This window comes from Thermobia domestica, chromosome 16, assembly GCF_964235325.1.
Source record: "Thermobia domestica chromosome 16, izTheDome1.hap1.1, whole genome shotgun sequence".
NCBI lineage: Eukaryota > Metazoa > Arthropoda > Insecta > Zygentoma > Lepismatidae > Thermobia > Thermobia domestica.
In genome coordinates this window covers 77,148-95,151 of record NC_137469.1, presented here as the reverse complement: position 1 = coordinate 95,151, position 18,004 = coordinate 77,148, and the positions used below count along the sequence as shown (strand labels likewise).

Here is an 18,004-nt window from a genome sequence, read left to right as displayed (position 1 = left end):
AGATACGGCTGAACCTTGGCAACGAGTGTTGGTACGGAAGTGAGTAGAATTTGCAATGACGATCTATATTTTGGATAATAATTACGGGACACCTAGGTCATTTTTACTTAAAAACGGGACATTTGGGCGTCCCGTTCGAGAATCAGAAAAAACGGGACAACGGTTGTGAAAAATGGACTGTCCCGGCTAAAACGGGACGTCTGGTCACCTTGTACTATACCCTTTTAATGCGGCCCTACTTATCGATACGCAACTGGAGTGTGTATTTCAAAGTGTACTATTATTACTACTACTACTACTACTACTACTACTACTACTATTATTATTATTATTATTATTATTATTATTATTATTATTATTATTATTATTATTATTATTATTATTATTATTATTATTATTATTATTATTATTTGATAACTAAGCCCAGCATACTTTCCACCTAAATAGCATAATTCTTAGCAACAATTAGCATTATGTGCTTTGAAGTAGTTGGCAACGATGGACGAAAGAAAAAATAGACAAGAAAATAGCGTCATGAGCAGTTTCTGCAAACAATTTTTGTGAATTTTTATCTTTGTCATTTTATCACTTGAAATTTATAATTTAGTTTCTTGCTGCTGTATTTTTACTCCTTATGCTTACAAATTGTATATATTATTATTTTTCTCTCATTGTTCTGTGTATTTTGTTTCCTGTAATCATTAGGCTTGTGTTAGCATATAAACAAAAATAAAAGAAGTTAACGCTGTCATTGTAGGTAATAGATTTTGCATAGGGCCTATAAATATTCCAAAAAGCTGCTAATTGATTCCATACTAATAAATGATTAGCTTGAGTTCTGAAAATTTACAGGTGAAATATATTACAATGAAAAGATATTACATCGCTGGTTACCCTAAACGAAATTTGTAAAATTGCAATAGAACAGTGTGTAATTAACCGAAATAAATGCCACCTGTAAATGTTGTGCAAATGCCACCTATAAAACAAGGATAACCTGCCACAGATGACGGTCCCAGATAAGACCAAAATAAACCTGTTTTCAACGTTGTATTACAACCTACCCGTTCTTACTTTTATATACCTTAGCTACAATTACCTCTATTTTATGTAGACGGGCTTCCTATAATATGTCGTGCAGGTTTGCTTTTAGGGCACCACTCAAAATAATTGTTGAAAAATTATAATTATTTCATTAATTTCCTTCTTATTGTCTCCTAAAATATTTGCGCTGGTCGATATGAAAATATTTCGCTTGGCAAAGATAAATTTCAAGGAAACCTCCAGAAGTAATTCTTGAAAAATTACACTTTTTTTTTCGATTTGCTTATAAATACAGCTTCCGGATGTATGGTATAAAAACCACAGTGCAAAAGAAACAACATGTGCTAGGTGGCGGCTAAAACGTACGAACGCTCTCTAACCAAGTCAGTACAAGACGAAACTGGTGAGCCCGCGCGTCCCGAGTTGCAGGCGTGGCAACGATGGCAGGTATACGCGTAAGCGAGGATAGTGAAAAGAGATGCGTTTTGGCAAATATACGAGTTTCAATAACCCTCGTCATGGTTTTATACTAGTAACACTCCACTTGTAAATATAAAATACATTTCCTGTACACTGCAGAAATACTCCATCGATGGAAAATAACATCTAATATAGTAATCTTTTATATGCACTCACTTATTTTACCCATCGTAATGCACTTGTAATGATTATACATTAGTAAGTCTACATATGTAAACCTAATATACAGCTGTGTTACTTTGTATTTGTTCTGTCACCTGCAGATATTTCTTCCTTATAAATATATCTTTCCATACAAAATGTTCAATTTTACTTGTAAATCTTCCAAAATGTGATGCGCCAAAACTACACCAGCATTTAACATGTTCCTTAATCAGTGGTAATTGTGAAGAAATTAGACAGCAAAAATTGGGTAGAGTTCCGATAATCCCCGCAGCCCCAAACCTTGTACTAAGTATGTGAACGAAGCCAAAGTTAAACGTATTCGAACTAACCAATTAATAAGTCATGTCATGTTGAAAATGTGGCAGGGTTAATGGAAGAAATACACAATAATTCTTCACCATCCAGCATGGTTGTTTCTAAAAAAAAAAAAAAAAAAAAAAAAAAAAAAAAAAAAAAACGTTGAGTAGTTTACTTTCCAAATTTACAGGTGAAGTGCTTTATACCTATTCGAGGATGGTAAATACATTATTTTCGCAGGAAGGCAAATTTCGATTTTATGATTCATTCTATACAACAAAACATGATATGTCATATTACAGCCATTTTCTGATGTTTCAGTCTGATACTTCGTCACACAGTTCTATATGCTGGAAAATGTTGACAAAGCCTTAATTACAATTTTCCTATCTTCCGGAATAAGATAGATCCAAATATATTTAAAGAAGAAGTTTGTCGTAAAATTGCAATAAAAGAGTAAATAATCGAAATATGTTGTGCAAACGCCATTTATAAAACACAATTTCAGAAGGGATTAACATTTATAGGCTACTGTATAAAAAGCATGTCTACTCTGCCCCATATTCTCTATCTGCATCAAAAATTCTAAATTTTCAAGTTTATTATCCTGTTATTGCCTGGCTATGTGACTAGCGTACGCACCTTTGGTACGAGGTTTATGCGTTCGATTCCCGGCGGGAGCTTATGTTTCGAATTCCACGTTCAGTTATAGTCCACGTTTCATACACATTCGCAGCTGAACGGGGCGGGCGTAAAACTCAAATCTCACTATCAACTGCTGCTTTATCCTTTCGCTTTTGATGATATCCTTTCTACAATATAAGTAACGCATTGGTATTTTCTAATGTGGATACCAATTATGGAAGTGAAAGTACTTTGTCTATAAATTTTATTTAACCTATGATTTATTTATTTCAACAAGAACATTATGTTCTCATTATTCGTCATCTAGCTTAGCGTGGGCTATAGAGCTTTGCAACACTTCTTGCAAATTAAAGCCCGTAAATTTTCATCTTCGCAATGTTAAATAAAATACATTAACTTTCTTATAATAAATGTTCTTTGTTTGCTGCAATTATTAAATATTCAAGTTTAATAATCACATAACACAAGAAAACTATTTGCTGGATCAGGAGGGTCGGGTACCCATCTACCCAGCTCCCGTAGCTACACAACCATTCCCATTATTCGGGTTTAAAATCAATTGAGCACCGCTCTAAATTAGAATTAAGAAATATTTTCTACATTTTTTCTAAACATTATTCAATATAGTGTATATTTTTAGTCAAAGGTGTTCATGCTTTCACATCATTCCCACTGCTTGAAGTTGAAGTCAATTAAATATCACGACTAACTTAACATCCCATCCTCTCATCTTTTTTTAATGTTCTATAATAAGTACGTAAATAAAAGTCATATTTTTTTGGAATATGGCGTAAAGTATAGTGAAGGTTAGGAATCGTCTCTCTGTTTTGAGTTTCCATAGGTTAATTACAAGGGAGTGAATCTCCTCCAATTTTAAAAGTACAAGCTGAAGTACCAGATCTTCGCACGAGCAAAATACTTTTATGGAAATATTTGAGTCCGTTTACTCCTTAGAATACATATTTCAATGAAAGTGTAACAACAAAATTTCCATAACATTCTCTTGTCATGAATACGCCCTTTAATCAAAGAGATATGACAAACACCCAGCTTTAAGTCGTTAATAACTATGTTGTAAAAGACATTTCAAACGGACCAGTCAACTTCCAAACCAATTCAACACTTGGTCACTTTTGAAATTATCTCCCCTCGTGCCGGTGAAAACTAAGCTTGGACTTAAAAGCGGCATCAGGAGTATTATTATTCATCTCAGCAGCTCCGAAAACTAAGCATTTGATATTAGACTCTTTGGATATATTGTATATGTCATCCGTTTCCATTTACACTCCTACACGTGCTAGCGATGTAAAGTCCTTTTCTTTGACTTTAAACCAATCACTCATTTTTAAATACTCAGCGCAAATAATTGAAGTTATTCATGGCAAACAATTGATGTTGACAACATAACACATCCTATTTTTTCAATTCGAATTTCTCAATCGGGACTGCACAAAGTATTCAGCTGCATATGCAGAAATACTTATTAACAGTAAATTCGTAATTGACACAGAAAATTAAACAAGGAGGAAAAGTTAACTACTTTCCTTTCTCATATACTTCTGTTATTTAAAAACTTGTAAAAACGAAGACACCATAAAGCTTACATGATACTTCAATTTGAAGCATACACTGGATTTCAGTCGTTTCTGCAACATCATATAATTCATTAGGTGGTTCATTTCCAGTACCAAGGTGGTATTTATCGTCTAACCTACAGTCTAATTGACACATCTGCTGAAAAGTAAATCCTGATATACCAAACTGAAGATGTGTCCCACCATACATCTACGAAGAACCTCCAAACTGTGCGTAACATTCCGCAAGTCTACCAGAGGTCGCATTCACTGAACCTTCTGTACATGTTCCGTGCGTTATACTTACAACATATCACTTCAGAATTAGTTCAAATATGTCACAATTCTGACCTTTAAGCTAAGAAAAGCAATTTAACTTAATTTATGTATGTGATAACAAGATTTGAAATCTTATATTTCTATATCTTATATTCTTTACTTCACCTCCCTCGTACCTATATGATTATCATATTCCCTTTGATGCAGGAGACCCGGGTGCAATTTATGCGCTTCGGATCTGACTTTAAACAGTAGTTTCACTCATATAGCCTCGCTGTACTCAAAGGAACGCTTAAACTCCAAATTGAAGCATGAGTCATTGTGTTTGAATACTTATGTAATACTCAGTTCTTTGAAGAAAATGAAACTTTCCTTTGTTTAAAAAAAGTTTCTCGGAAAATTTTCGTATCTTGCTTCTGTGACAAAACAAGCCTTCTCTTCAAATCTAGCCTTTCTGCTTACAGTAGTACGGTTTAACTAATGTTCTATGACACTTTATATATATATATATATATATATATATATATATATAACCAAATTCAGTAACTTTCAATCCTAAAAGCATTAGTATTGATTTTCTCATTTTCTGGGTGATTCTTGATTTTCTTCACTTCTCTTTTCGAAAAGTTTTTTAAAAATTATAAAAACGAGAATTTCTATCTAACGTTGCCTATCGAAGAATTCCTATGTTTTAATGGATAAATTATATGGGGAAACAGATATAATGAGACTGTAAGAGAAAACTAATGAACATCTTACAAGACGTATGTTTTTCTGTATATGAATTTTATTGTTGACAGCAACTGCAGAGTAAGATGTTCCAATTTCAATAAGGCAAGCCATTTTGTAATATGTTTCAAGTCTAACTAAAAGCGTAGAAAATTAACGTGGACATTCGTAGTTACAGTGCTACAATTACTTTTTCTATAATCCTGATTAGCAAAACCAGAATATAAAGTTATTTGAAAATTGCGTTCGTAGCAAATCGTAATTCACTTCGTTTGAATCGTGTTTACATGAAGACGTCGTTTTAATGCAAATCTTAGACTATTTCAATAATTATCACGTCCAGGTACTAAATCAATTCTTTGCACAAGCCAAATCTTGTGACAAACGGAGCGAAAAACAGTTTTTTTTTTCAAAACATTGCATCAAATGTGAATTCTTTTATGGTTAGTAACTTATTCCAGCACCATTATGACGAATAATCCTTTAAACCACGCGATTCTCCATAGCGCGACATTTGAAACGTGGAAGTGTTTGTAGTTTTAGTAAACAAAATTATTGGAAAAACAATTAACGAGTTCATGTATTAAATTCGTTATTCTTTTTCATTCCAGGGGATATTTTTCTGCGCCTAATACCTTTTAAAGGTAAACATATAAGTGATAACTGCTGTTCGAGAAGGATTGTAAAGTATGCAAAGTTTTATCAAAATCAAAAGTGAAAGAAAATACTATATAATGCTCTATTATATTTTTTTTTCAGACTTAATTAGCCACACACAGTGAGATTTTAAAGTCCCAACTCTGCAACATAAATAATTATTAATGAAATGGCTTCCGATTGTGTCAATATAGCATCTATTAAAGTTGAAAATGACAAAGAAGATAGGAATTACAATGAATCAGAATTTATGGATCCTCTTTCAATATGTTTTGTGTCATTAGATTGTAAGAAGGAAGCAGGAGATGAGGCGGAAAGAGATAATGTCGTTGAAAAGTCCATGTTAGCAGACTCTGTGGTGCCTAATCTTAGATTTGCAGTTAAAAGTGAAGAGCATCATGTAATAGCAGAAGCAACCAACCACATATCTTGCATTATTGAGAATCAAGTGGAAGAGAACAGTAAAGAAAGTGATTATCGAGAAATAGCAAGCAGTTCTCAGGAACTCAGGTACGTTTAGATATGTACACTTCTTTAGACTTACGCTTTCTACAATTTGTAGTCAATAAAATTGATGACTGTCTTTCATGATGATTTATTTGCAGAAAAGGCGGTACGTGTATGCATAAATGCAATTTATTGACTGAAAATAACCGCCTTCCATTGTTATGCTCTTCTGAGAACGCTTGTAGAAGTTTTCCGTACTTTGGGCGTAAACAGCCTGTGGGATGCGATTGAGTTCGCATTTTAAGTGTTTCCTAAAACAAGGAAAAACGAAATATTTGCCAGGATCCAAATCTGGTGAATAGAGACGGTGGAATACAACCAACCTCTTATGTACCAAAAACTATTGGACAATTATATCAGTATTTCTGGACGCACGACTCAATTTTCGGCATAATGAGGGTGGAAAGTTTGTTCTGTTTGGGAGACCCAAGATATTCACTTAGGTGGATGCACTCAATGTAATGCTTTCTGTTAGATACTATATATGAATAATCCCTCCATCATAACGAAGTAATCAGCATTAGCTTAACGGGCGAAATCTCACACCTAATCTTTTTCATTTTCAGTGACCCTGAGCAGCCTCACTTCATTCTTTAAACTCCGCAACTCATCACCGGTAACGACACATCAAAAACGGTAGGATCACTATCCACCTTCTCAAAAAGGTCTCCGCACGAGTACATCTTGTTTTACATGTAATCAGAAGTCAAACCAGAGAAACAAGCGCGCACACACTTTACGCTTAACTTTCTGGTTACAATTGCATAAGAAGTGATGTAACTAAAGGGTTCGTAATGCGGAGGCCGAGAGTACAAAAGGCCTCGTTTAAGCTTCGAAGATTAACTTTGATGTTAGGATATTAAAATACTATCCAAATGTATATCATTTTGCTTGTGATGGCGGCAACATGTGATCGATTATTGTAACTTAAAAAGCCAACAAATCATGCACAGACGTGTCAAAACATTATAACATTCATTATTTTCAAACAAATCGTTGAGCTAACGGAAGATTTACGGGTTAACTGCATAACCGCTCACCAGACGGTGATAGGGATCTTACTTGAGTATTAAGTGTAATACTTGTGCGTTAAATACAAAAGGGCAGCGATGTATCAGTTTAAAAATGTGGCAAGATGGCTGGGAACGGCATTCGAAAATATTGTGTTTTCGCAATCTACCGTGCTTAGTCTCTTCCAAAGGCAGGAAAAGAACAAACCAGTACTAAGTCAAACCGCAAAACGTGTGGTAGCTGCACCTTAAAAATTATCGTACATCGTAGTCTCTTAAGGTTGATTCTGTACAACAAGATACGGCGAGAAACGACTCACACAATTCCAACCGACTTAAGAGAATTTACCAGTGGAAGAAACACGAGTGTGTTTGACCACGCAGTTAAAAGTACACTGCAGAAATGAGACGGTGCACCCGAGAGCCCACGTGTGTACCAGTAATAACCGCATGGCATAATCGACAACGACTGGGCTGAAGATATGCCAATCGGCATTGGATCGCAGAGCAATGGTATAATATTGAGGGTTAGATGAATCACAATACTCCATCACTTCCATGGACGAGTCAGAATCTGTCGTCTTCCTGGGAAAAGCTGGTCAAGACATATAGAGTAGAATGTCGACAGACAGGTGGTGGCTTTATTATAATTTGGGGGACCATCACTTGGTTATCCATAGACTCAATAATGCGTGTAGGCATCGTAATGTCTCCCTGCTATTGGCAATTCATTGCTGGTCACGTATACTAATTCCTATTGTCCATCATCAGCACACCAACGTGTGTTGAACTAGTTCAATCAGCACAGCGGTAAATTTCAATTGTTGTAATGACTCTTTAACTTGCCCGGCCTTAACCTAATTGAATATCTTTCAAATGTTAATGAACGTTAGATCAGAGATCATTTTCTTGTCAGTACATAACGATACAAGTCAAGGACTGTTGCACGTCTTTCACACGGTACCGATCCTCACAGAAGCGCTCGTATCCCTCTGATCACACAAACCAAGACTACTTTCCAGAATCTAAGTCCAAAATGTTGAACCTAAATTCTTAAGTCCCTCGAATCTACTAACTCTAAATCATATTTTTCGTCCCTTCTGTTACAAAATAATATGCGTATTCTTTAATAGAAATAAACAGTCTCGACATTTTGTCCAAGTAAATATGCAAGTGACATCTGTAAGGGAATCATAAAATGTGATGGAAAAATACTAAAGTCAAAAGTAACATCCTACATCATATCAGATTCAAGCTCGTGGGGAATACACTCCATGATTTGAAGGATATGGTCTAAGCTCACCGAACTCACACTATAGACTTCTCGGCGTTTTTCGGATCATTTGTGACAATTTCCTGCAAAAGTCATTACGCTTAATCAAATCACAAGGAAAAAGGTATTCCTTTATCTGATTGCTTTCCAGAGTCTGAATCCAGAATAATGTAGTTCATTCTTGGTGGGTGCTTCGATTGCACTTGAGTCGCTTTCATACTCATTACGCCGCCAGAATCTGTCTTTTGGTATGGAGGTATACAGTTATGGAGGATGGCCAATAAACAGATTTCTCTGAATGTTCTTAAAAATTTGTGTTTGTACTTCTAGATATCGTAAGAGAAAATGTATCAAACGTGAAGCTATTACTTACCTGGAAGCTATTAAAAGCAACTTAAATAGATATCTCTTTCATTCACATACCCTGTGATTGGACCAAACTACACACGATATACACAAAATATTCCAATGCATGATAATGAGAGATAAACGAAAGAAAGCCACCTGTAACGATCCGCCATATTGTCGTTGACTGTGAGCGCAGACCTCACTGCTTGTTGCTCTCACGCTTAAGACTTTGCAGGAGTAATGCCAAACTTTCGTTCAGGCCCAGATTTTTACCGAAATCGCAATGATCAAGCATGACAAACTAATATATATGAAAATCAAAAATACAGAACATTTTTATCTGTGAAGCATGTAATCGATATTTTGCATATTTTCCTAAATTTTCTACTAAAAACTAGCGCAACTAGGATTTCGCGATAGATAAGAAAAAGAACTTTCTGGGAATATATTTGGCTATTAAACTCCAAACGCAAGAAAAGTCCATTCGATTTAGGATAAATTAACGTAATGGGAAACATCATCTTCATTAGTGCTCTATAATCAATGAATGTGAACTAAAGTTAATTTCTTCCCGCTGTATGTATTATATCGAAATTCGACCATTTCACTTCCTTATTTAGTACCTAGTTTAGGTAATACTAATGCAGTTGATCTTGCCAGGATATCAGGAAATTCACCAACTAGTTACCAATTCAGAAGATGCAAAATGGGTATTACCGCAATTAGCTTTTTCTCTGATATGGAAATATCATTTGTGGTTTCATTTTGAGGTGTGTACGATATTGCAATTCCTATCTTAACCTCTTCATCGGATATAGCATCAAATGGTGCCACATATTTATCGGGAAAATAATCCGAATTTTTTTTTTTTTCAGGAAGAAGAATGCGAACTGAAGGTAAGTAAAAACAAGTGCTTCAGAATATGATTTTTACTTACAATCAGTTCGCACATTTCTTCGTCAAGAAAATTCAGATTATTTTCCCGATAAATATGTGGCATTATGTGATGTCATATCTGTGAAGACATTAATTAGATTTTTACATCTTACTTAAATATTTTTTTTTCAGAAATGGATATAATCTTTCAGAAAAGGAAGTATTTTCTGACACAAATAGAAAACCTTGTACAAACCAACAGAGTGGGAAGCTGTTTAGTCGGAATTCTCGACTGGTAATTAATGAGTTAGAAAATACTAAAAAATCAAACGTGATGCAGGACATGTTAGGACAGAGAAAACAGAAATCGTATGCTTGTCAAGAATGTGGAAGGACATTTACTCGTAAAGCGGATGTTAAGAAACATATGGTAATACACACTGGTGAAAAACCTCATGCATGTAAGGAATGTGGAAAGAGATTTAGTCAAAAATACATTATTAAGAAGCACATGTTAATTCACACTGGAGAAAGACCTCATGCTTGTAAGGTGTGTGGTAAGACATTTACCGAAACATCAAGTTTGAATACGCACATGCTAATTCACACAGGGGAAAAGCCTCATGCTTGTCCTGAGTGTGGGAAGAGATTTAGACATAAGTCACATATCCCAAAGCACATACTAATGTATACAGGTGAGAAACCTCATGCTTGCCCGGAATGTGGAAAAAGATTTACTCAAAGGTCTCATATACCAAAGCACATGTTATTACACAAAAGGTCAAAATCTGATGTTTCTTAGCAATATCGCAAGAGGTTCAGTCAAAAATCAGATTTTTCATTAGGAACTTAATAGTTTACGCAATTGACTCTTGGGGGCGCGGTAGCTCAACGGTAGAGCGTTCACCTCCCGTGTTGTCCTAATTCTATCCCAGCTCGCACCATGTAAACTTGGTGGTCGACAAACTCCGTACTTGTGGGATTTCTCGGCGTAATCGTATTTCCTCATTCCATTCATTTCTCATAATCACCGTCTTCTGTATCATAACCCGCGTAAAAGTGAAACAGATTTCTTTCATTTTGCAAATGACACTGTCATTCTGACGAACTTCGATATCCGGAATCAAGTTTATTAAATCCAATTTTAACATAAAAGTTAAACTTTATTCTTGGCCGTATATGATGAAAGATATCCTTTATATTTAAATTTATGAGGCTATTACAAATAACGCAGAACTTACATCTCTGGTAAAATATCCATCCTTAAATCAAGATATGCCTCTTCACTGAAAAAAATATGCAATGTCTCATACAGAAAGCAGATATCCCACTGCCATTGATTAAATGTAACAGCTAGGAGAGATTTCCTGTAGTTCATTCATTGGCTCTAGAAAACAATTATAAGTGTCTTCTGCACTTAAACCAGAGAAATTAAACATGTACTCTTTTGTTTTCAATAGAATCAAACCCTTGGTATCCCATTACAAAAGTGCGATGATACTCACAGCTAAGTGTGAAGTCTATTTCTTAGGATCGGTCCACCTCATAGCTCTGGGTGCTCTCTTTTTCTTAAAATGTCATTGGCGGCCTCAAGGGGTTTGATTTAGTCTGTAAGGCGTACATAGTTGCAAACATTTCTAACGCTATCTTGTTAAGGAAATCTCTTTATAATCCCAAGGATAAATGATGGATCTTTTGTTCCTATATTGCTTCCGGTAATAACCCCCTGATTGCTCGGAGTTTACGTAAAAAATATGAATCTACGGACTCACCTATCCCTTGTTGGACTTCGAATAACTCCTGTTCTGCTTAATACGATGGGACCTTCGGCCTACATAATGCTACTAATTTAGATTTCAAAGCTTCATAACACATCGTACCAAATTGATTTTGGCTTTTAAGGTGTAACACAAGATCTAGTGCTATGTCTTGTAAATGGTGATGTGTGGTGAAAATTTTCCATTTCGGAAACTGTTCCGCTATATTTTTCCGGAAAATTTTCCGTTCTAAAAAAATCAGTAATCAAGTAACAATTCCTCAGCAATCATAAAATTGAATTCATATATAGAAATGTTAAAAAGTGAAAGATAGTTTAAAGAATGTGAAAATTTTTATGGCTCAGACAATTTTCAGTACTATGTAGGAACAAGTTAAACAATTTTTCATAAATGGAAATATTTTCTGTCTTGTATGGAAAAATTTAAGAACTTTTTATGAGTCGGAAAGTTTTAATCATTTTGAAGCAAAAATAAAACAACGTTTTGTGAATCGGAAAGTTTTATTGCTCTGTAGAAACAAGTGAAAGGAATTTTCATGAATCGGAAAATTTTCATCACGATGTAGAAACAAGTGGAAAAAACTTTTCATAAGCCGGATAATTTTGGATACTATATATAGTGGTGTTAGGTGGAAAATTTTCCACTATATTTAACTGCACATAGAGCTACAAAATTGAATGTCTGCAGAGGAAAGTTAGAAAGCAACAAATTATAATTTTGCAATTAGCTTTCGGGAACCGAAAAATTTTCTAATATTTCAAGTTGGAAAGTAAAACTTTACACAGTGTTTCCCTCTTTCTCTTCCTCTACGAGCTCCTTCGTTGCTAAGCGGTTAGCATACGCGCCTTTAGCATGGAAAACCTGGCTTCGATTCCCAGCGGGAGCTCATGTAGTTCGTATTCCACATTAATCAGTTGGTCCCGTCTTATATAGTCTCGTTGCTGAAACGGACGTCAACTCAAAATCAACTCAATTCTACTCCTCTCTCTCTCTCTTTGTGTGTGTGTGTGTGTGTGTATGCAAAGTGCAGAGAACATACATCGTGTTCGTAGAGTACAAATGTCCGATTCTATTATTTAAAATTTCAATTTATTAAAAGTCATTAATATTTTCCGATTCATAAAAACATGTTCCACTTATTCCTACATCGTTGATTAGCCGTAAAATTTATCGGTAATACAGGCACGTTGCCAAGGAAGGGTCCGGGGGTCCGGACCTCCCTCTTCGAGACCAGAAATGAAATAAAAATGAAATGAGAAAAAGAAGGATCAGCGTTAAAAATAAACTATAGGAAACTTTTAGTTACTCTTTCTTATGAGGAAAATTGCATTACATGCAATACATGGTTGCGAGGTGAGCGATATATTTTGGAAGTCACGGAATTTGAAATTTTTAGAAAAGTTGCGGAATTCTCAGAATTTCTGCTACTAGACAGGGGTATTTCAAGCTTCCGAAAGCATAGTGCCGTTGTGTAACAGCTTGGACATTTTAAAATCATAATTGTCGTCATCACATCCTTGCAATATCAAACATTTTATTTCAAAAGCAATTTTCTACTGCTCCTTTAACCTGTCATTTGAAACAGACAGTACTTGACGGAATAATAAAAACAAAAATATATGTGGAAAGAAAGTTCTGTTAACATTTGATTCAACAGAAAAAGGAACGCAGATATTGGAAAATATTTTACAAGACAAAATTTATGTACTTTTTATAATAGTGAATATGTACTTTTTGTAATAGTTGAGGTTATAATGAAGGAAAATTGTTATATTTGAATAACCAGAGTAAGAACGGAAATATTTTATAATCTTTTACAATACTTTTTTTCTTTTACTCCAGATTTTTTCATAGTTTATTAAAATACGAACCAACATATCCTCACAACCAATATATCTTGATAGTAAAGTACAGGGTGCGGCACGTAAAACCGGCCCCGTAAAGTGAACACATAAAATGAAATGTAATGTATTGAATATGATTAACTACAACACATAAATGAAATGTAATGTATTGAATATGACTACTCACCTCCACAGCAGCCTTCACAGCAGGTGCTGAAAGTGTCCTCCGCCCACTTCAACACACATGTGAGCGCGATTGAGGAGATTCATATATACCCTTGTCAGTTCTTGTATTGTAATGCTATTGGTGACATCCTGGATCCTGGTCTTGAGTTCTTCAATTGTGTGTGGATTTATTTCTCATACTCTTCCCTTTAACAGTTCCCATAAGTAAAAGTCACACGTGGACAAGTCTGGTGACCGAGGAGGCCACAAGCATTTGCAGATTGTCCTCTCTGGTGTAAACATCTCCTGCACAAGGGACAATGATGCAGCTGAAGTGTGGCATGTTGCACCGTCCTGCTGAAAGTAACATAACTGACGCTCCTCTTCGGTCAAGTGTATATAAAACTCCTCCAGGATTCCCATATACACGTCACTGTTGTCTCAAAGAATATGGGCCCAATAACGCGTGTGGCGGAAATGGCACACCAAACACCAATCTTCTCATCATGCAAAGGTACCTGGTGGATTGCGTGTGGATTTTCTGTCGACCAATACCGGTTGTTTTGGGAATTTACGTACCCAGAAAGATGGAACCACGCCTCGTCACTCATGATGAGCATTAGTGGATCCAAGAAACCACTGGCAACATTGCTCAACAGCCATGAACAGAAATGCACCCTCTTCTGCAGGTCAGGCTCCTTCAGTTCTTGCACAACACTTATCCGGTACGGTTTTAACTTCAGTCCCCTTAAAACACGTCTGCAACTTCTCTCACTCGCATGAACCTGTTGACTCAATCTCCTGGTTGACTTTCGAGGACTTCTTGTCATTATCTCCTCTACCTGCATCTTTAATTCAGGTGTGCAGACAGATGGTCGTCTGTTCCTGGGAGCATTTTGAACCGATCCTGTACGCCACCATTTTTCAATCAATTCCTGAATGGTGCTCTTTGCTGGCACAGAACGTCCTGGAAATTTCTCCCGAAACAAACTCTTTGTTTTCACAAAAGATCCAGTGAGAATGAACCCTTCAACAATGGGAACACGCTCGGGTATCGAATACGCCATTATCACACACTGACACTCACCCGGCTTAACACAACGAGGACTTTTTCTCAACTGGTTTCGACAAGTTTCACTGGCTGCGGCTGCACGTGACTGCTGCAGGTCACGTAAGTCAAGTCGACCCAACCTCGACACGCCATCTCTTGGTAGGAAGGTAGATTATTTAAGTGTTGCCAGAAACACAATATACCAGAATATTACGACGGGCCGGTTTTACGTGCCGCACCCTGTAGTTTAGATTGATCGAGCTCCTGGGCCTTCAGAATTTCATGCCCTCCGTTACGAAATCCTGGCTAAACGAACCAATATATGTTCCAGTAAAATTGTTTAGAATGATCGAGCCCCTGGTGTGATGACCACAGTATTTCATGTCACGGACCCCCACCCCTTCACGCAATCCTGGCTACGTGCCTGGGTAATATATATTGTGTTAAAAATTTTCATGAATTGAAAATCTAACGATTCTTCGTTGCAAAAATGTTTCAAAAACTTCAATGCGTTCTTCCCTCACAATCCACCTTTGATCTTATAATATTACATTTCGTCAGTGTAATACGCATAGGACGGTTTTCTCATAGCTTTACTACTTTTATAGATTTACATACTGCAACTTTGTAAATAAGTAGATATAATATAAAGTGCCTACTGTAAATTTTGGACTGCCCAAAATTCGAGTTTAAGTAAGTTATGAAAGCAAATTCTGACCACTGGAAATAAACATTTATTTATTCATATATTCATTCAGAAGAGAAAGTGAAAATTAACTAACAAGGAAGCTGATTTCTGTAGTTGTTTTTCCAATAAAATAATAAAAGAAAGATAAAAAGCTGCACTATTAGCACTGCGTTCTAAAAGCAACATGTAATTTCATTTTTATTTAAAAAATAGAAAACGTATTTCTGTTTATATATATATGTACTTGTTCTATCGAATCGTCATTACTTCTAATACATTTTTATACATAATAATGGTAGTTTTACAATACAGTTATCTGCTCTAAGAAGTTGATTATACAAAATTTCAATAATGAAATTATGATTTACGAGTGTTAAACACAATTAAATAATTTTTTCTTATTTTCTGCTACAAAAAATCTTCATAAGGAACTTTTATGTAGTTATTTCATTACATAGGCAGGCCTACATGTGGAGAAATAGTAGAATTTTCTGTTTCTGGTATATTCACAAAGGTTTCTTTCCAATTTCTTGTTACACTTTAAATATGGGAATGGGATATTTGTTCTCTACGAACTCGATGTACGTACCCTTCACTTTACACACATACGCACACACACACACAAAAAAAAAAAGAGAGAGAGAAACACTGTATATTTTTACTTCCCAACGTAAAATATTAGAAAATTTCTGGTTTCCGAAATCTAATTAGAAAATTATAATTTGTTGTTGTATAATTTCCCTCTACAAGAATTGAATTTTATAGCTGAATGTGCAGTTAAATATAGTGGAAAATTTGTCCGGATTTTGAAAAGTTTTTCACTTGTTTCTACATCATGATGAAAATTTGCCGATTCATGAAAATTCCTTTCATTTGTTTCTACAGAGCAATGAAACTTTCCGATTCACAAAACGTTGTTTTAGTATTTGCTTCAAAATTATGAAAATTTTCCGACTCATAAAAACTTCTTAAATTTTTCCATATAAGACAGAAAATATTTCAATTCATGAAAAATTGTTTAACTTGTTCCTACATAGTACTGAAAATTGTCTGAGCCATGAAAATTTTCACATTCTTTAAACGATCTTTCACTTTTTAACATTTCTATTTATGATTTCAAGCAATTTTATGAATACTGAGGAATTGTTACTTGAACACTGATATTTGTTAAGGACGGAAAATTTTCCGGAGAAATATACAAGAAAATTTTCCACCTCACATTACGGCTACACAACGATGTAGGAATAAATAGAGTATGTTTTTATGAATCGGAAAATCTTCCGCTTCAAAATTTTCCGGAAAATTTTCATCACTGTACAGGACAGACTATTTTTCGATTCATGAAAAATTGTTCCACTTGTTCCTACGTAGCACTGAAAATTGTTTGAGCCATGAAAATTTTCAGATTCTTTAAACGATCTTTCACTTTTTAACTTTTCTATACATGAATTCAATCAATTTTATGATTGCTGAGGAATTGTTACTTGAACACTGATATTTGTTAAGGACGGAAAATTTTCCACCTCACATTACGGCTAAATAACGATGTAGGAATAAGTGGAGTATGTTTTTATGAATCGGAAAATTTTCTCCGTTTCAAAATTTTCTGGAAAATTTTCATCACTGCTTGTAGATATATCAGTAAAATTTCCTTCTTAGCTGGTGACATGATTGCAAGGTTTCCATATGATCGAATAGCATGAAAAACCTGTCGTGGTCCTCGTGCACTTGTCCCGTATACTTCGTCAAATGTGGCATGTTAAAGGTTATATTAGATACATCCTCTGTAATATTTGTCTTACTCTCTTCTGATCTATATGTTTGTTTACCTGATCTAGTTTTCGGCATAAATCGCACTCGGAAAATGTAAAAGAAAAAAGTGGAGGAATAGCGAAACTTAGATGGATTTTGATACTGACCTTATTAGTGCCTGCTAAAAAGTTAATAAAAAGAGCGTGCCGTATAAAACTCCGGTGCCTTTCACCATGTAATGAGTTATAGATAGTCAATAATGGACCGAGATTTTATACCTTCACCAAGTTTATTATAAAATCAAGTCTTTTGTGTTTACAAAAGTTCTAACAATAAAGCGTCTCTATAATGACCAAGGTTTACAGTTTATAACGTTCTGTAGGGTAACCCCTTAGCTTCATAGCAGCCCCCAGGGTTCTACAGGATTCATTTCTAGGAAACCTCCGCTCATAGCAGCCCTCATGAGGTATGGTATTCAAGGTGATCCCCTTAGCTTCAAAACAGCCTCCAGGGATTAGTTATGGTTAGGATGACCCCTTAGCTTCATAGCAGCCTCCAGGGTTGTGGGTAGGTTAAATCAGTTGGTCGACTGATCCCAGGTCCCTCGATGGTCGGGCTTTTATCTGTCCTCTTCCGATCCTTCCGTAAGGTCCGTCTTCTTTCGGCGTTCCTAGGTGTCTCTTGTCTGCTGCGCGGTTTATAATCAATAACAGGCGTTGTGCTAATATGTGTTTTTGTCGTGATGTGGGGATCCTTACACCCCCACACTGGAAAAAATAATCTTAAAGAAAAATACTTGTTATTAATGAAAGTAATTTGTACCACAACACTGATACGTTTGG

General features: G+C 35.4%; 1 protein-coding gene across 3 annotated transcripts; it reads left to right on the top strand.

The window, feature by feature from the left end:
- The first annotated feature begins 490 nt into the window (after positions 1-490).
- On the top strand, positions 491-16,074 carry LOC145672857 (uncharacterized). 3 transcript variants are annotated; one of them, XM_081742014.1, is made up of 3 exons: positions 491-560; positions 5,825-6,380; positions 10,077-16,074. In XM_081742014.1, the coding sequence occupies exons 2-3, from the start codon at positions 6,040-6,042 to the stop codon at positions 10,684-10,686; spliced, it is 951 nt and encodes a 316-aa protein (XP_081598140.1). In that variant the 5' UTR covers positions 491-560; positions 5,825-6,039; the 3' UTR covers positions 10,687-16,074. The 3 variants fall into 3 exon arrangements, with proteins under 3 accessions (XP_081598140.1, XP_081598139.1, XP_081598137.1); XM_081742011.1 differs by having other exon boundaries at positions 513-647; XM_081742013.1 differs by having other exon boundaries at positions 508-6,380.
- Positions 16,075-18,004: the final 1,930 nt, after the last annotated feature.